This window comes from Phyllostomus discolor, chromosome 5 (genome assembly GCF_004126475.2).
Source record: "Phyllostomus discolor isolate MPI-MPIP mPhyDis1 chromosome 5, mPhyDis1.pri.v3, whole genome shotgun sequence".
Lineage (NCBI taxonomy): Eukaryota > Metazoa > Chordata > Mammalia > Chiroptera > Phyllostomidae > Phyllostomus > Phyllostomus discolor.
This window is the reverse complement of record NC_040907.2, coordinates 12,467,925-12,480,682: the sequence shown is the minus strand read 5'-3', so window position 1 is coordinate 12,480,682 and position 12,758 is coordinate 12,467,925. Positions and strand designations below refer to the sequence as shown.

The 12,758-nt window shown below is 58.1% G+C and overlaps 1 protein-coding gene across 5 annotated transcripts in view; it reads left to right on the top strand.

Annotated features, from left to right (window-relative positions):
• The window catches only part of KIF17 (kinesin family member 17), a 40,767-nt gene that overhangs the window by 19,955 nt on the left and 8,054 nt on the right, over nt 1-12,758 (top strand). For 3 of the 5 annotated variants that reach the window (XM_028512389.2, XM_036025429.1, XM_036025433.1), the window contains exons 6-12: nt 84-193; nt 2,809-2,956; nt 4,449-5,014; nt 6,049-6,129; nt 6,530-6,628; nt 7,248-7,435; nt 12,168-12,399. In XM_028512389.2, coding sequence (XP_028368190.1) covers nt 84-193; nt 2,809-2,956; nt 4,449-5,014; nt 6,049-6,129; nt 6,530-6,628; nt 7,248-7,435; nt 12,168-12,399 — 1,424 coding nt within the window. The remainder of the gene's footprint in view (nt 1-83; nt 194-2,808; nt 2,957-4,448; nt 5,015-6,048; nt 6,130-6,529; nt 6,629-7,247; nt 7,436-12,167; nt 12,400-12,758) is intronic. The other 2 variants (XM_036025432.1, XM_036025430.1) reach the window with 1 other exon arrangement.

Below are 12,758 nucleotides of genomic sequence, written 5' to 3'. Positions count from 1 at the left end.
TGTCTTTATGGGTCGCTGCCCAGTTCCTGAAAACAGGGTGCCCCTCGGCCGCAGCCCCTCACTTCTGTTTTCCTCCTGACCAGCCCTGCTGACCAGTCAGGTGCTCCTGCACCCTGTCAGGCTTGAGGAGAAGCCACTGCCCCCACCTGTGACCCAGCACGACACGGAGGCTGAGAAGCAGCTGATCCGGGAGGTGAGACCCGGAGCGGAGCAGGTGGGGGAATGGGTGGGCCGGCGGGGCCCGGCGGGAGACAGTCCCCAGAACGACGGCATTCCGCCCCCACCATCCCTGGGGGCTGGCTCTGGGGTCTCCGCTATGGAGCTCCGGAAGCTGAGGCTCGGTGAGGTGCCATGCCTGGCCCAAGGGCGTACGGCTGAGGGGAGTCGGAGCTGGGACCGGAACTCAGGTCCCTGACTCCGGAATCCGGTGCATCCCAGGTCAGTGGGAGAACAGAAGGGGTTGCAGGGTGTCCCCAGACACACTGTCGCTCCTCAACACTGCAGGAATGGGGGGTGGCAGTTGATTGAGGGAAGTGGAGAAGGCACTCCTGGTGGTACAAGTGGCCTGTGCAACGGTGAGGAGGTCGGAGTGCGAGGAGTCGGCCCCTCAGCAAATGCCAAGGAGCCTAGGCCGAGAGCAGGGCTGCTGGGGTGGGCGGTGCGGAGCCCCTCGGTGCCCATTTGACCAGCGGACAAGTTGCCTGTTGGCCTCCCAGAAAAAGCTGTCACCTGTGTCCTCCTCCCACACATGGGCCCCCAGGGTCCCTGGGGACTGGCAGGGCAGGCGGCTCCCTGACTCACAGATGCGGAGCTGACCCCCAAAGGGCACTCAATGCCGGGGGATGAGGCAGAGCCTCCTACGTGCTGGTCCCCGGCTCCAGGCTCTGCTGGCTTCCGGAGGTTCCTGCCTTTCAAAGGACGCGTTCTGAGACCTGAGCGTGTGGTGGGGATTGAGTTCCGACAGTGCCTTTAAGGCCCTGGCTCTGTCCTGGTGGAGAACCTAGTGGCAGCAGGGACAGCTCTGCAGGGACTGGGGCCTGGACGTGTCTGCTGCCAGGCCTTTGCCACTCAACTATGACCTCAGGTGGGACCAGCCCTGAGGCCCCTGGGAGCCCTGGTCAGGCTGTGGGGGCCTGGGGCCCAGCCTCTGGGGGCAGACCAGGTAAGGCCTGGGGGCCTCAGGCCTGTGGGCCAGAGGGCCGGGAGAACCGGACCTGCGAGCCCCCACGCACTGCCCATGACAGGCAGTTACTGTCCGAGGAGCGCTCAGCGGTGGGCCCCACTGACCCTGTCCTGGGCCCTGTGAAGGCTCTGGGAGCTCAGCGGCTCCGTCTGCCTTTTCCCTGCTGGGAGCTCCTGGGCGGGGTGAGGGGGGGGGCCCTCAGGGATGGCCAAGCCCACGCCCACAGAATGAGAGAAATCGAGCTTTAGGGGTTCAGAGTGGGTTTGGGAATTACAGAGCAACAGCAGCAGGGGTGGGAAGGGTTGGCCAGCAGTGGGGATGGAAGCTTCTTCCCCAAGGATGACCTGTTGGGTGGGCAGACACCGCCCCCTAGTGGTCACCAGGGAGAAGAGACGCTGTGTGGGCTGGAGGGTCTTGCTGTTCTGGGAATGGGAGGGTCTCCTGCCTCCTCCCCGTGGGGCAGCCCAGCAGAGGCTGCCTCAGAGCACTGCTTGCTACCTCAGGCCACCACCACCGAGTGTGCTTTCTGACCCTCGAGTTTATTCTGTGAGCTGCACTTGGAAGAAGAGTGGAGAGTGTGTGTCCTGTCTCCCTCCCATTGCAGAACCAGTCAGGACGCTCGGAGAAGGGAGGTGGTCCTGTGTGTAGTGGGCAGGGTGCTGGGCCAAGGATGGGCTCAGCCCTGAGCTGGGGGTCGGGGGGTGACTGTGGGCTTCCGTCTCCCAGCCGTATGGGGCGGGATTTGAACTAGAAGATTCCTAGGATCCACCCAGCTTTTACATTCTGCAAGGCCGGTTCTTACGGGCTCTGTGACCTCCGGCCAGTTGTTTACGCCTCTGAGCCTCTTTCTCATCTCCAGGGTGGGTATTGTAGCAGCTCCCGGCTGCTGTAAGGGGGGGTCTCATCTTTGGGGTTTGCAGCCCAGACCCATCCAATCCTCCACCAGCGTATTCTGAGCACCCACTAGGCGCTGCAGCCGGAGGCGCACGAGGGGCCGAGGAAGAGTTTCGTTGCTTCCAATATTGGAAGTAATAGAGCAGGCTGTGTAACCTGCTGGGAAGGATGGTCCAGAGCTGGGGGAGAAGTCCCTGGTGTAGGAGGGGGGTGGGGACTGGAAGAGCAAAGGCCACAGGTGGGTGCCCCAGCCTCGGACGCTTCATTTGCTGTCACACGAGAGGACGCGGAGCTTTGGGCGGGTGAGGCTGCGGGTGGATGAGGTGGCATGGCGCTGGGAAGGTGAGGAGGTTCGCCTCTGTGGCTTCAGCGTCTCTTGTGGAGGGTGAGGCAGGAAACGTGGGTGGGGTGAGTGGGAGGACGGGGGTGAGGACCGTTTGGTTAAAACATGTTTTTCATTGAGGAAAGGTGATCGTGATGTTTAGCTGGGTGGAAAAATAGACGACACAAATACGTGTATTACAGTATCAATACTTAAAAACGCGTAGAGAAAAGTTCACCTCCACCAGCCATTACTATCCCAGGTTCAGGTGGGTAATTTTAATTGTTGTTTTGGCTTATTTGTATTTTCTGGATTGCTTGAATGACACACACAAATACTGAAAGCTGTGTTTTGGAATGGTGATAAAATGCTGCCCCCCTTAACTCCCCCCGCCCCGCCCCACCCCCAGGAGTACGAGGAGCGCCTGGCCCGGCTGCGGGCCGACTATGAGGCGGAGCAGGAGTCCCGGGCCCGGCTGGAGGAGGACATCACCGCCATGCGCAACTCCTACGATGTGAAGCTGTCCACGCTGGAGGAGAGCCTGCGCAAGGAGACGGGTGGGTGCAGGGAGATAGGTGGGCGCGAGGAGAAAGGTGGGCTGTCAGGGGAGGCAGCCGGCTTCCCTCCTATTTTACTGACCGACACGGATAGAGCACTGTGTACACACAAGGAGTTCTATTTGCTCCTCACAGCAGCCCAGCGAGGTAGGTGCCACAATCACTCTCATTTTATAAATAATGCAAGCAAGGCACAGAGAGGGTAAGTAACCTGGCCCAGGTCACACAGCAGGTAAAGTGGAGCCAGAATTTGAACCCAGGCAGCCCGACCCAGAGCCAGCGTTCTCACCGACAGCACCGCATCGTGCCGCCTTGGCCAACTCAGAGTTGTAGCGTGTTCCCGGGTTTCATGGGCAAGTCCCTTGCCAGGGTTTCTGCATTTTCTACAGTTGCCTCTCCCTTTTGAGCCCGTCTGTTACCACATCCCATCATACATATTCCATCTTTAGTTAAGAACTTGACTCTTCCTGGAAGTATTTGTCTTCTTTTTGACATTCTAGAATGTTCCACCCCATCACTATTGTTCAAACAGCGGTGCTACCAGGCAGCGCAGACTTCCTAGTACTCACCCAAACACTGTAAAATCCGTCTGGTAACGAGGACACTGGTGGGCACACCATCAGTAGCATTCGCTGGGCATTGCCGTGTGCCTGGCACCGGGCAGGTGCTTCCACCGGGCTCCTTAGGGAGCCAGGACTTATGGAAGCCCCGTGTTGCAAGCGTGCACACCGAGGCTTGGGGGGGCGGGGCGGGGCACTGAGCTGGGGAGTGTCCGGAACGTCTCAGGGGAGCCCAGGACACGCATGACAGACAGGGATGGGATGCAGAGGAGGTGGTCTGACGCCCGTGACCTGGGAGCACCCAGGGCGCCTGCGTGGTCACAGTCCCACCGGGCTGGCAGGAAGGTGCCGCTCAGTGTAGACCCAGAGGAGGAGGTGAGGGGCAGTTCTAGCATTTTCTGTCCTTCCGAGCACTCCCCCCCGTCCAGCTGGCATGTTAGTTCTCGGAGTGGTTTCATTTGTCCCCTCTAACACTCGTCTGCTGTGTTCATTGAACTCCCGCGGGTCTAGCGTTTCCATTCCAGGGACGAGAGCCGTGAGCTGGACACTGTAATGGGCACCCCCTGGGGTTTCAGGGGCAAAGTCTGCTTCTCAGCCTTGGAGGCAGCGAGACCCACAGGCTTTCTTGTTAGAAGCAGCCCCCAGGCAGGGTGGAGAGCCCCCCCCACGAGGAACAGCTGGGGGGCTCAGAGAGCAGAGAGATCACGGGCGGGTGGGGGAGGCCTCTTGCGGGAGCTGGAAGGAGACGGGGTTTGAGTTCCGGTGGGGGAGAGGGCGGAGGGGCAGAGACGGGAACCAGCATGGGGGGCGTGCAGTTGGGAGGCTCTGGCTCCTCAGGTGGTTTCCTGGAAACGGTGGGTTCGGGACCAGCTTCCAGGGAAGGCTCCCCACCTTCCAACCTTCCGAGAGCTGAAGGGGCTCTCCGTCTGCAGAGACCGTCCTGAAGGCAGAAGTCCTCTGCAAGGCCGACGTCACGTCCAGGGCCGAGTTCGCCAGCCTGTCGGAGCCCTCGGCCGCCTTCCAGTACGAGGTGGCTGTGAAACCAGAGGTCCGCTCCGCCGCCGGCTCACCCCCCCTCGACGGCGGCTCCAGGGCTGGGTTTCCCTCCCAGACGGACGACCTGCCCCGGGCGGAGGCCTCCAAGTCTGAGATCTCTCTGGGGTCTGACGAGTCATCCACGCTCGAAGAGACCTCCATGTCCGAGGCCTTCCCGGGGCTCAAGGAGCCCTCCAACCTGGAGCTGTCCTCCGTGCCTGAGGTGGAGGCCAAGGGCACGTACTTCCTGGGGGAGGAGCCCTTCCTGCAGGAAGAGGAGCCCCAGCTGATGCCCCTGAAGCTGCTGCCAGGCCTGCACGACCCATTCGCTGAGGTGGAAGCCAAGCTGGCCCTGCTTTCCTCCACGGTGGCCGGGGCAGACGCACCCCGGGCGGATGCAGCCCGGGCAGACGCACCCCGGGCGGACGCAGCCCGGGCGAATGCAGCCAAGGTCCCCGTGCAGGTAGCTGACGTCACGTGGGGTGCCAGGCAGAAATGGAGCAGGCGGAGCTCAGCCGGGGGTCCGGGGGTCACTGGGCACGCGCAGATGTCTCACCTCTGTGGCGCCAGCTCCGACTCCACCATCTCTTGGTGGCCATGGTCAGTGGCCAGCTCAGGGCACCGCTGTCCAGGGGGCTGGGAAAGAGAAGCTCTGTGTCTTCTCTGTGAATCAGTAGGACCGTTGGGATGGAGATGCAAGGCTATGCCAGCTGCCCACCTCTCCTGCTGACGGAGGGTCACCTGCAGGGAGTTTGCTGAGTTGCCATGGTTACACTGACCTTCCCAGCCTCAGGGAGCTGGAGGAGGCCGTGGTCCACCCTCATGTTCCCGCAGGCTCAGAGCAGCGAGCCGGCCTGGGGGCTGTGGGGACCCAGCCACCTCTCAGGGGCCACCCATGCATCCCGCCCCACTGCTCCTCCTCCACCTGCCCTGTGTCAGTCAGTCTTCTCACCTTTCGACCCTCTTTTTTTATGTTGAAAATCTTTTCCCCTTTTTTCTTTCCTTTGTTCCTTTCCTTGCTCTGCTTTCTTGTCCTTCTTTCCATGGTGTGTGTGCATGTGTGGCGTGGTGTGGAGTGTGTGTGGTGAGGTGTGGTGTGCTGGGGCAGTGTGTGTGGGGTGTGTGTGTAGAGCACAGGCCTTTGAGTCAGACAGAACCGGGTTCAGGTCCCAGCTGCGCCCCTCCCTTAGTCATGTGACCGTTGGCAGTCACTTTCTGGGCCTCGGTTTCCTCATATGTAAAGTGGGGCTGATGGGTGCTTCACATGAGGCGATGCAGGTGCTCAGAACATGCCCTGTCCCTCCCCTCACCTGTTCCCTCTGTTCCCTCTTCTCTCCCTTCATCTCATCACCCTTCCCGCCCCTCTCCCCACAGTGACAGGCAGGAGGAGGCTGTGGGGCTGGGGAGCTGGAGAGGAGGCTGGGGCGGGGGAGCAGAGGCTGATTCTGGCCCAACAGTCCCTCTTTCTCCCCATCCCCCACCCTGTTCTCCTGCAAGTGCCCCTCCCTCACAGATGTCCCGGAGCCCAGTGACCTCAGGTGTGAAGCTGAGGCAGAGGGCGACCTCCTGCCTGGGACTGTGAGTATCCCTGGGCTGGCCCTCTGTGCGACAGGGGGGCTGCCAGGGGCCCGGCCCTTCCTGTGACCACTCACGTACTCCTCCCTCCCCGGGCCTCAGTTTCCTCATCCGTAACAGGGACAGCCCTCCCCCAGCTCCTCGGGGACGTCCCGGGCAAAGCAGGAAACACGCCCGAGGAGTGTTGGGCCTCTCATTATCAATGTCAACGAGAGGCCGCTGTTCCGCAGTGGTTTTCAGACTTCCCTCTGCCTCGGCCCCCTTGTCAGATGCCGGTGTGTGCGGGGGTAGGGCTGCAGGCAGTGGCTGGGGGCCCCGGGTCACTTCAGGGACCCCATGGGGGGGGGGCCAGGGGGGCGTTTGGAACATGGCTGTTCTCAGACCCCACCCTTCCCTGCTTAAGAGAGTGCAACAGGCCACGGGGAACGAGAGGAAGGCTCTAAATCTACTTACGTTCTTGGAGAGCGAAACCTACCTGCCCACCTCTGGACCCGATCACTGGGTAGGAGCGGGCACACGGCCGAGATCTCAGTAGATGGCAGATGGGGTGGCCAGGGGAGCCCTGGCCACTAGGTGACATTGAGACGGGACCCAAGGAGGGGGAAGGGGCCGGGGAGAGGAGCCGGTGCCGAAGTCCTGTGGCTCGGAAAGGTCTTAGCTTTCTGGGCAACAGAAAACGAGGCCCCGGAAGCAGCAGGGTGGGCAGGTGCTGGTGGGGGGGGGGGGGCAGGGAGCAGGCCTGGGGGTGCAGCAGGCAGTGGAAGAAACTGGATCTTATTGTGCATGCAGTGGGAATCGTGAGGGGCTCTAATCAGGAAAGGGTGTGATCCTTTTGTACTAAAGAAAATGGGCCTGGCTGCCTCCTGAGGCCTGGCCGGTGCGGTGCGGGTGGGATAGGAAACCGGGAGACCGCCCGGAGGGTGGGGTGGGTGTGGTGGCAGCTGGAACTCGAACCGGGGGCGTTTTTTTGTAAAACTGGCATCCCTGAGCCAGAGGTGAGCCATCCGGGTGTGAGGGCTGTAATGTCCCCCCTGCGGGACTGAGGCCACTGTGAGCCGATGCCAAGGGCCGGCCTCCCCACCTCCATCCCCACCTCCATCTGGGTTTCTCTTTGTGCTCAGGAGGTTGACCTGGGCCCAGAAGCCGCCAAAGAGGTGGCACCGGCCGCAGGTCCTGGCATGGAGGCCGAGGCCGAGGCGCAGCCCCTTCCAACCGTGACGAGCTCGAGAAGGGACAGTGTGGGCGTGGAGGCGGCAGTGCTCACCGATGACCTGGCGCCCGTCGTGGACCAGCAGCAGGTGCTCGCCCGGTAGGTGCCACAGCTCGGGGCTGGCGGGAGCCCTTGGCGGCATGGTAGGAAGGGGCTGTGCCCTGGGAGTGGGGGTGCCCTGGGAGTGGGGGTGCCTATTGATTCTTCCCGGCCCCCCATGGAGGCCTCACCTGGCCCTCCCTCCTGGCGGGCCCTGAGCCTCTCTCTGGGAGCAGTGGGGCGGGAGGGTGTTGGGGTCAGCCGGGCAGGCGGGGCCCTGCTCTGGAAGCTGCCCAGGGGCCACCCCGTCCCATCAGGCGCCTGCTCTGGGAAAAAGTCAAGGACTGGTGCCCCTGCCTTTCGCAGTGCCTGGCCTTTAGGGTTCAGGAATCCCCGGGCAGGGTGACGACGGACCTTCCCAAGGCCCCGGCTAAGCCTCCAGTGCCACCCCTGATGGGAAACTTGCTCCCACTGGGGACAGGCCACCTCCGAACCTCCCCCCCTCAGGACCTGCTGGGGGACCGGGCTTTCCTCACTGGCTGTGCAGCCTCGTGCAAGTCACTCAACATTTCTGGGCCTTGGTTCTCGCCTCCGTGAGTGACAGTCATGTCAGCCCCACGGCCAGGGGCCCAGACTCCTCCCAGCCCACAGTCCGTAGCTCATACATCAACTGAGCAACTACCATGTGTTGGACACTGGGACGCAAGGATGAGGGAGATGCCACCTTGTCCTTCAAGGGGCTCATGGCCAGGGCAAGGCAGGTACGCAAGGCCGAGGTCTGCAGCAGCCCGCGGGGACGGGCTGTGCAGTCAGCTGCCTGGGTTCCCAGCCGCCTCCACCGCCACCTGCTTCTCCACGGGGGCCGGCGTCCAACCTCTGTACCTTAGCTTCTCACCTACAACGATGGTGCGCGTTCCCGTGAGAAGCTTGTTGTGAGGGTCAAATGCGACAGTGGCTGCAGAGGTGGTGGCCCAGGGTCGAGCTCACATGGTAGTAGTTGTCACGCTGAGGTCTGGAGTGCGGTCAGGGAAGGCTGCCCAGGAGAGGGGACCCCTGAATAAGGCTTGCACGACAGAGGCCTCAGGGGTGGCATTTGAGATGCAGGGCACAGCCAAGGTGGCGCAGGGTGCAGGGGAGGAGACAGCCAGGCTGTTGGTAGAGTGGCGAGCGGCAAGTTAAAGCCAGTGAGTGAGGAGTGGTGGGGGTCAGGGGGAGGGGAACACGGAGGCCCTGTGTGCCCCCCTGGGCTGGGGCTTCGTCCTGAGAGGGACCCTACAAGGACCGGTTTTAGGCAGAGCAGTGACTCAGACATGGCTCCCGTCGGCCCTGGCGTCCGCCCAGCTCAGCACTGAGCCTGCAGCCGAGTCTGAGCCCCGCTGCTGGGTCCACCCGGTTCCCTCCTTTCCCGTGAGCAGGCCCGTGCCCTGCGGTGAGTCCCTGTGCCCTGTAGGGAGTCCCTGTCATGCTTTAGTCGTTAGCCCCTGTGTCCCTGGGGAGCTCGGCAGCATCTAAAACATGTTCACAATGTTTCCCTGGACATTGAGGAGTTCCCTTCTGGGAGCAAGGAACTGGGAGGAGCCTTTCTGGGAGGTTACTTATTTATTTATTTTTAATATATTTTATTGATTATGCTATGACAGTTGTGCCAATATTTCCCCCTTGGCCGCCCTGTGCCCTGTACCCCCCTTCCCTCCAGCAGTCCCTCCCCTTAGTTCATGTCCGTGGGTCGTGCATATAAGTTCTTTGGCTTCTCCATTTCTCAAACTGTTCTTAATCTCCTCTTGTCTGTTTTGTGCCTACCATTTACGCTTCTTATTCCCTGTGCCTTTCCCCCTTCCCCCGCCCCGTCCTCTTCCCTGCTGTTAACCTCCATGTGATCTCCATGTCTACAAGTCTGTACCTGTTCTGGGTGTTTGCTTACTTTGTTTTTTAGATTCAGTTGTTGATAGTTGTGAATTTGTTGCCATTGTAATGTTCATTGTTTTGATCTTTTTCTTAAATAAGTCCCTTTAACATTTCATGTGATAATGGCTTGGTGGTGATGAACTCCTTTAGCTTTACCTTGTCTGGAAAGCACTTTATCTGCCCTTCCATTCCAAATGACAGCTTTGCTGGGTAGAGCCATCTTAGCTGTAGGTCCCTGCTTTTCATCACTTTGAATACTTCTTGTCAGCCCCTTCTTGCCTGCAAAGTTTCTTTTGAGAAATCAGCTGACAGTCTTATGGGAACTCCTTTGTGTAAGTAACTGTCTCCTTTTCTCTTGCTGCTTTTAAGATTCTCTCTTTATCTTTAAGCTTTGGCATTATAATTATGATGTGTCTCAGTGTGGTCCTGTTTGGGTCCAACTTGTTTGGGACTCTCTGTGCTTCCTGGAGTTGTATGTCTATTTCCTTCACCAAATTAGGGGTGTTTTCTTTCATTATTTTTCCAATAAGTTTTCAGTTTTTTTTGCTCTTCCACTTCTCCTGGCATATCCCTATGATTCGGATGTTGGTACATTTGGAGACGTCCCAGAGGCTCCTTTTAGTATCCTTGTCTTTTTTGGATTGTTTTTTCTTCTTGCTGTTCTGGTTGAATGCTTGTTTCTTCCTTATGTTCCAAATCACTGATCTGAATCCCAACTTCCTCCCCTTCACTGTTGGTTCCCTGTAGATTTTTCTTCATTTCACTGAGTGTAACCTTCATTTCTGTCTTTATGTTTTTGCCATACTCAAGGAGTTCTGTGAGCATCCTGATCACCAGTGTTTTGAGCTCTTCATGTGATAGGTTGGTTATCTCCACTTTGTTTAGTTTTCCTGGGGTTTTGTTCTGTCCTTTCATTTGGGCCATATCTCTTTGTTTCCTCAATTTGGCAGCCTCTCTGTGTTTGTTTCCGTGTATTGGGTAGAGCTGGTTTGACTCTGTGTCTTACTAGTGTGGCCTATTATGGAAAAGGCACCTGTAAATTGTGTGGGGCGGGCCTTAGGTAATAGCATAAGGTGGAGCAACCCACTTCACTGCTTTGTGGCTGCATGGGCCAGGGGAGGGCTCGGAGAAGGGACAGTGCTGCTGCCTGGCTTCTGGAGGTTTGCCCAGCACTTGCCCCGTTTCCAGTCACCTCACTTACTCCCCACATGTGACTGGTGCCCTCCTAGCTGTTGCCCTGCTGCTGAATCCCAGACGGGGAGGGACTGCATAAGTTCTAAGCCTGGACCTTTCAAGCAGAGTCTCCTGAATATCTGGCAGTTTCTTTTGCAGCCCCAGCCCCCACTGGTTTTTATAGCCAGAATTTATGGGGATTTATCTTCCTGGTGCTGAAACCCCAGGCTATCCGGTCTGGCCTGGGGCTGGGATAAATGACTTCCAAGTATTCCTCCTGATTTTTATCCATCACCCGTGAATGTGGGACCCCCTGTTCTATAGCTGCTGCCGCCTCTCTGTGCCACACTGGGTCTCCTCGCCTCTCTGCCTGTCTCTGCCCCTCCTGCCCATCTGGATGAATGTGGCTGCTTTAAATCCTTGGTTGTTGGACTTCCATACAGCTCAATTTTTTGACAGTTCTGGGTATTGTGTTGAGGTCTAGCTGTAATTTTATCTGTAACTGTACGAGGAGGCAAAGTGTTTTAACTATGCCTCCATGTTGACTGGAAGTCCTGGGTGGTTATTTAAAGCTTGTACCTATGAAGCGAAAAACTCTAAATATTTTTTAATATTTCAGATATAAGTATTTTTTAATGTATTATACATGTCCCTGCCTGATTAAACATCATGCACTGAATGTATTTTTTTTTTGCATTTAAAAAATTAAGGTGTAATGGCCATATAACATTAGTTCAGGTATAACATGTAATGATTCCATATTTGCGAAACAATCACCACCGTAAGTCTAGTTAACAGCCATCGTCATGTATTGTTACAAAACATTTTTATCTTCTGATGAGGACTTTTAAAATTTATTTTCTTAACAACTTTCAAATATACAATATAGTTTGGTTTTTTTTTTTTAGAGAGAGAGAAGGGAAGAGAGAGAGAAACATTGATTTGTTGTTCCAATTACTGATGCATTCACTTGTTTCTTGTGTGTGCCCTGAGTGGGAATCGAACCCACAGCCTTGGTGTATCAGAACGGTGCTCTAACCAACTGAGCTGCCCAGCCAGGACGCAATGCAGTATTTTTAACTATAGGCTGTATGCTGTACAACACATCCCTAGTACTTACAACCAGAAGCTGGTGCCTTTTGACCACTTTCAGCCATTTCACCAACCCCACACCCCCACCCTTTGGCAACCCCTGATCTGTTCTGTGTGTCTGTGAGCTTGGTTGGTTGGTTGGTTGGTTGGTTTTGCTTTTCAGATTCCACATGTGAGTGAGAGCAGAGAGCAGGGTGTTTGTCTTTCTCTGTCTGATTGACTTTGCTTAGCGTAATGCCCTCGAGTGCACTGAATGTGTGGAGCATTCGCACAGCCAGGGTTTGTTCTAACCGCGCAGGTTGCCTGGGCAGACAGCCAGGAGCCTGGGGGCTGCTGTTGACCATCAGACTGGCGGGCAGGGGGGCGGTGGGTTACCTCAGGGTCCGCAGGGCGATTCTCATCCTTTCTGTCGGGCACCGCCCCTGCCGTGGCCGAGTTAGGTGATCCAGTAGGAACCTTGGTTCTGACCCTGCACCAGCGGCGTCGCCTCTCTGAGCCTCGGTTTCCGCCCCTGGGAAGTCAGGCGTCGGAAGGACGCCACGTGGCCGTGCTGACGGCCGGTGTGGCAGGTGCTCAGTGACCGGCAGATGTTGCCATGTTGGCTCCCCCTCCCTGCTGGCAGTCTGCAGCTGTTGGAGCAGCAGGTGGTCGGCGGGGAGCAGGCCAAGAACAAGGACCTGAAGGAGAAGCACAAGCGCCGGAAACGCTACGCGGACGAGCGCAGGAAGCAGCTGGTGGCGGCCCTGCAGAACTCGGACGAGGACAGCGGCGAGTGGGTGCTGCTCAACGTGTACGACTCCATCCAGGAGGAAGTCAGGGCCAAGAGCAAGCTGCTGGAGAAGGTGCAGAGGAAGGTGAGGCCCCGGCTTCAGGCTCCCACCGCCCCCTGCCCGCCCCTCCCCACGGCCCCAGGTGGGCGTTTGTGCGTTCTTTGCACAAGCACCTGTTGTGTGCCCACTGTGCGCCATGCCCCGGTGTGGAGACAGTCACCGTGACGGGTGTGCCTCTGCCGTCCTGGAGCTTGCTTTCTAGTGGGAGTGTGTGTGTGTGTGCGCGTGCACGTGTGTAAGAAATCACACAACAGAGAAACAGGCGAGGGGGTGTCCGGGGGGCAGCACTGTGAACGGACACCAGGGAGGGAGGCGGCTTTCTCTGTCCACTGTTATTGACGTACAGATGCCCGGATCCCAAATGTACGACTGCACTCATTTCC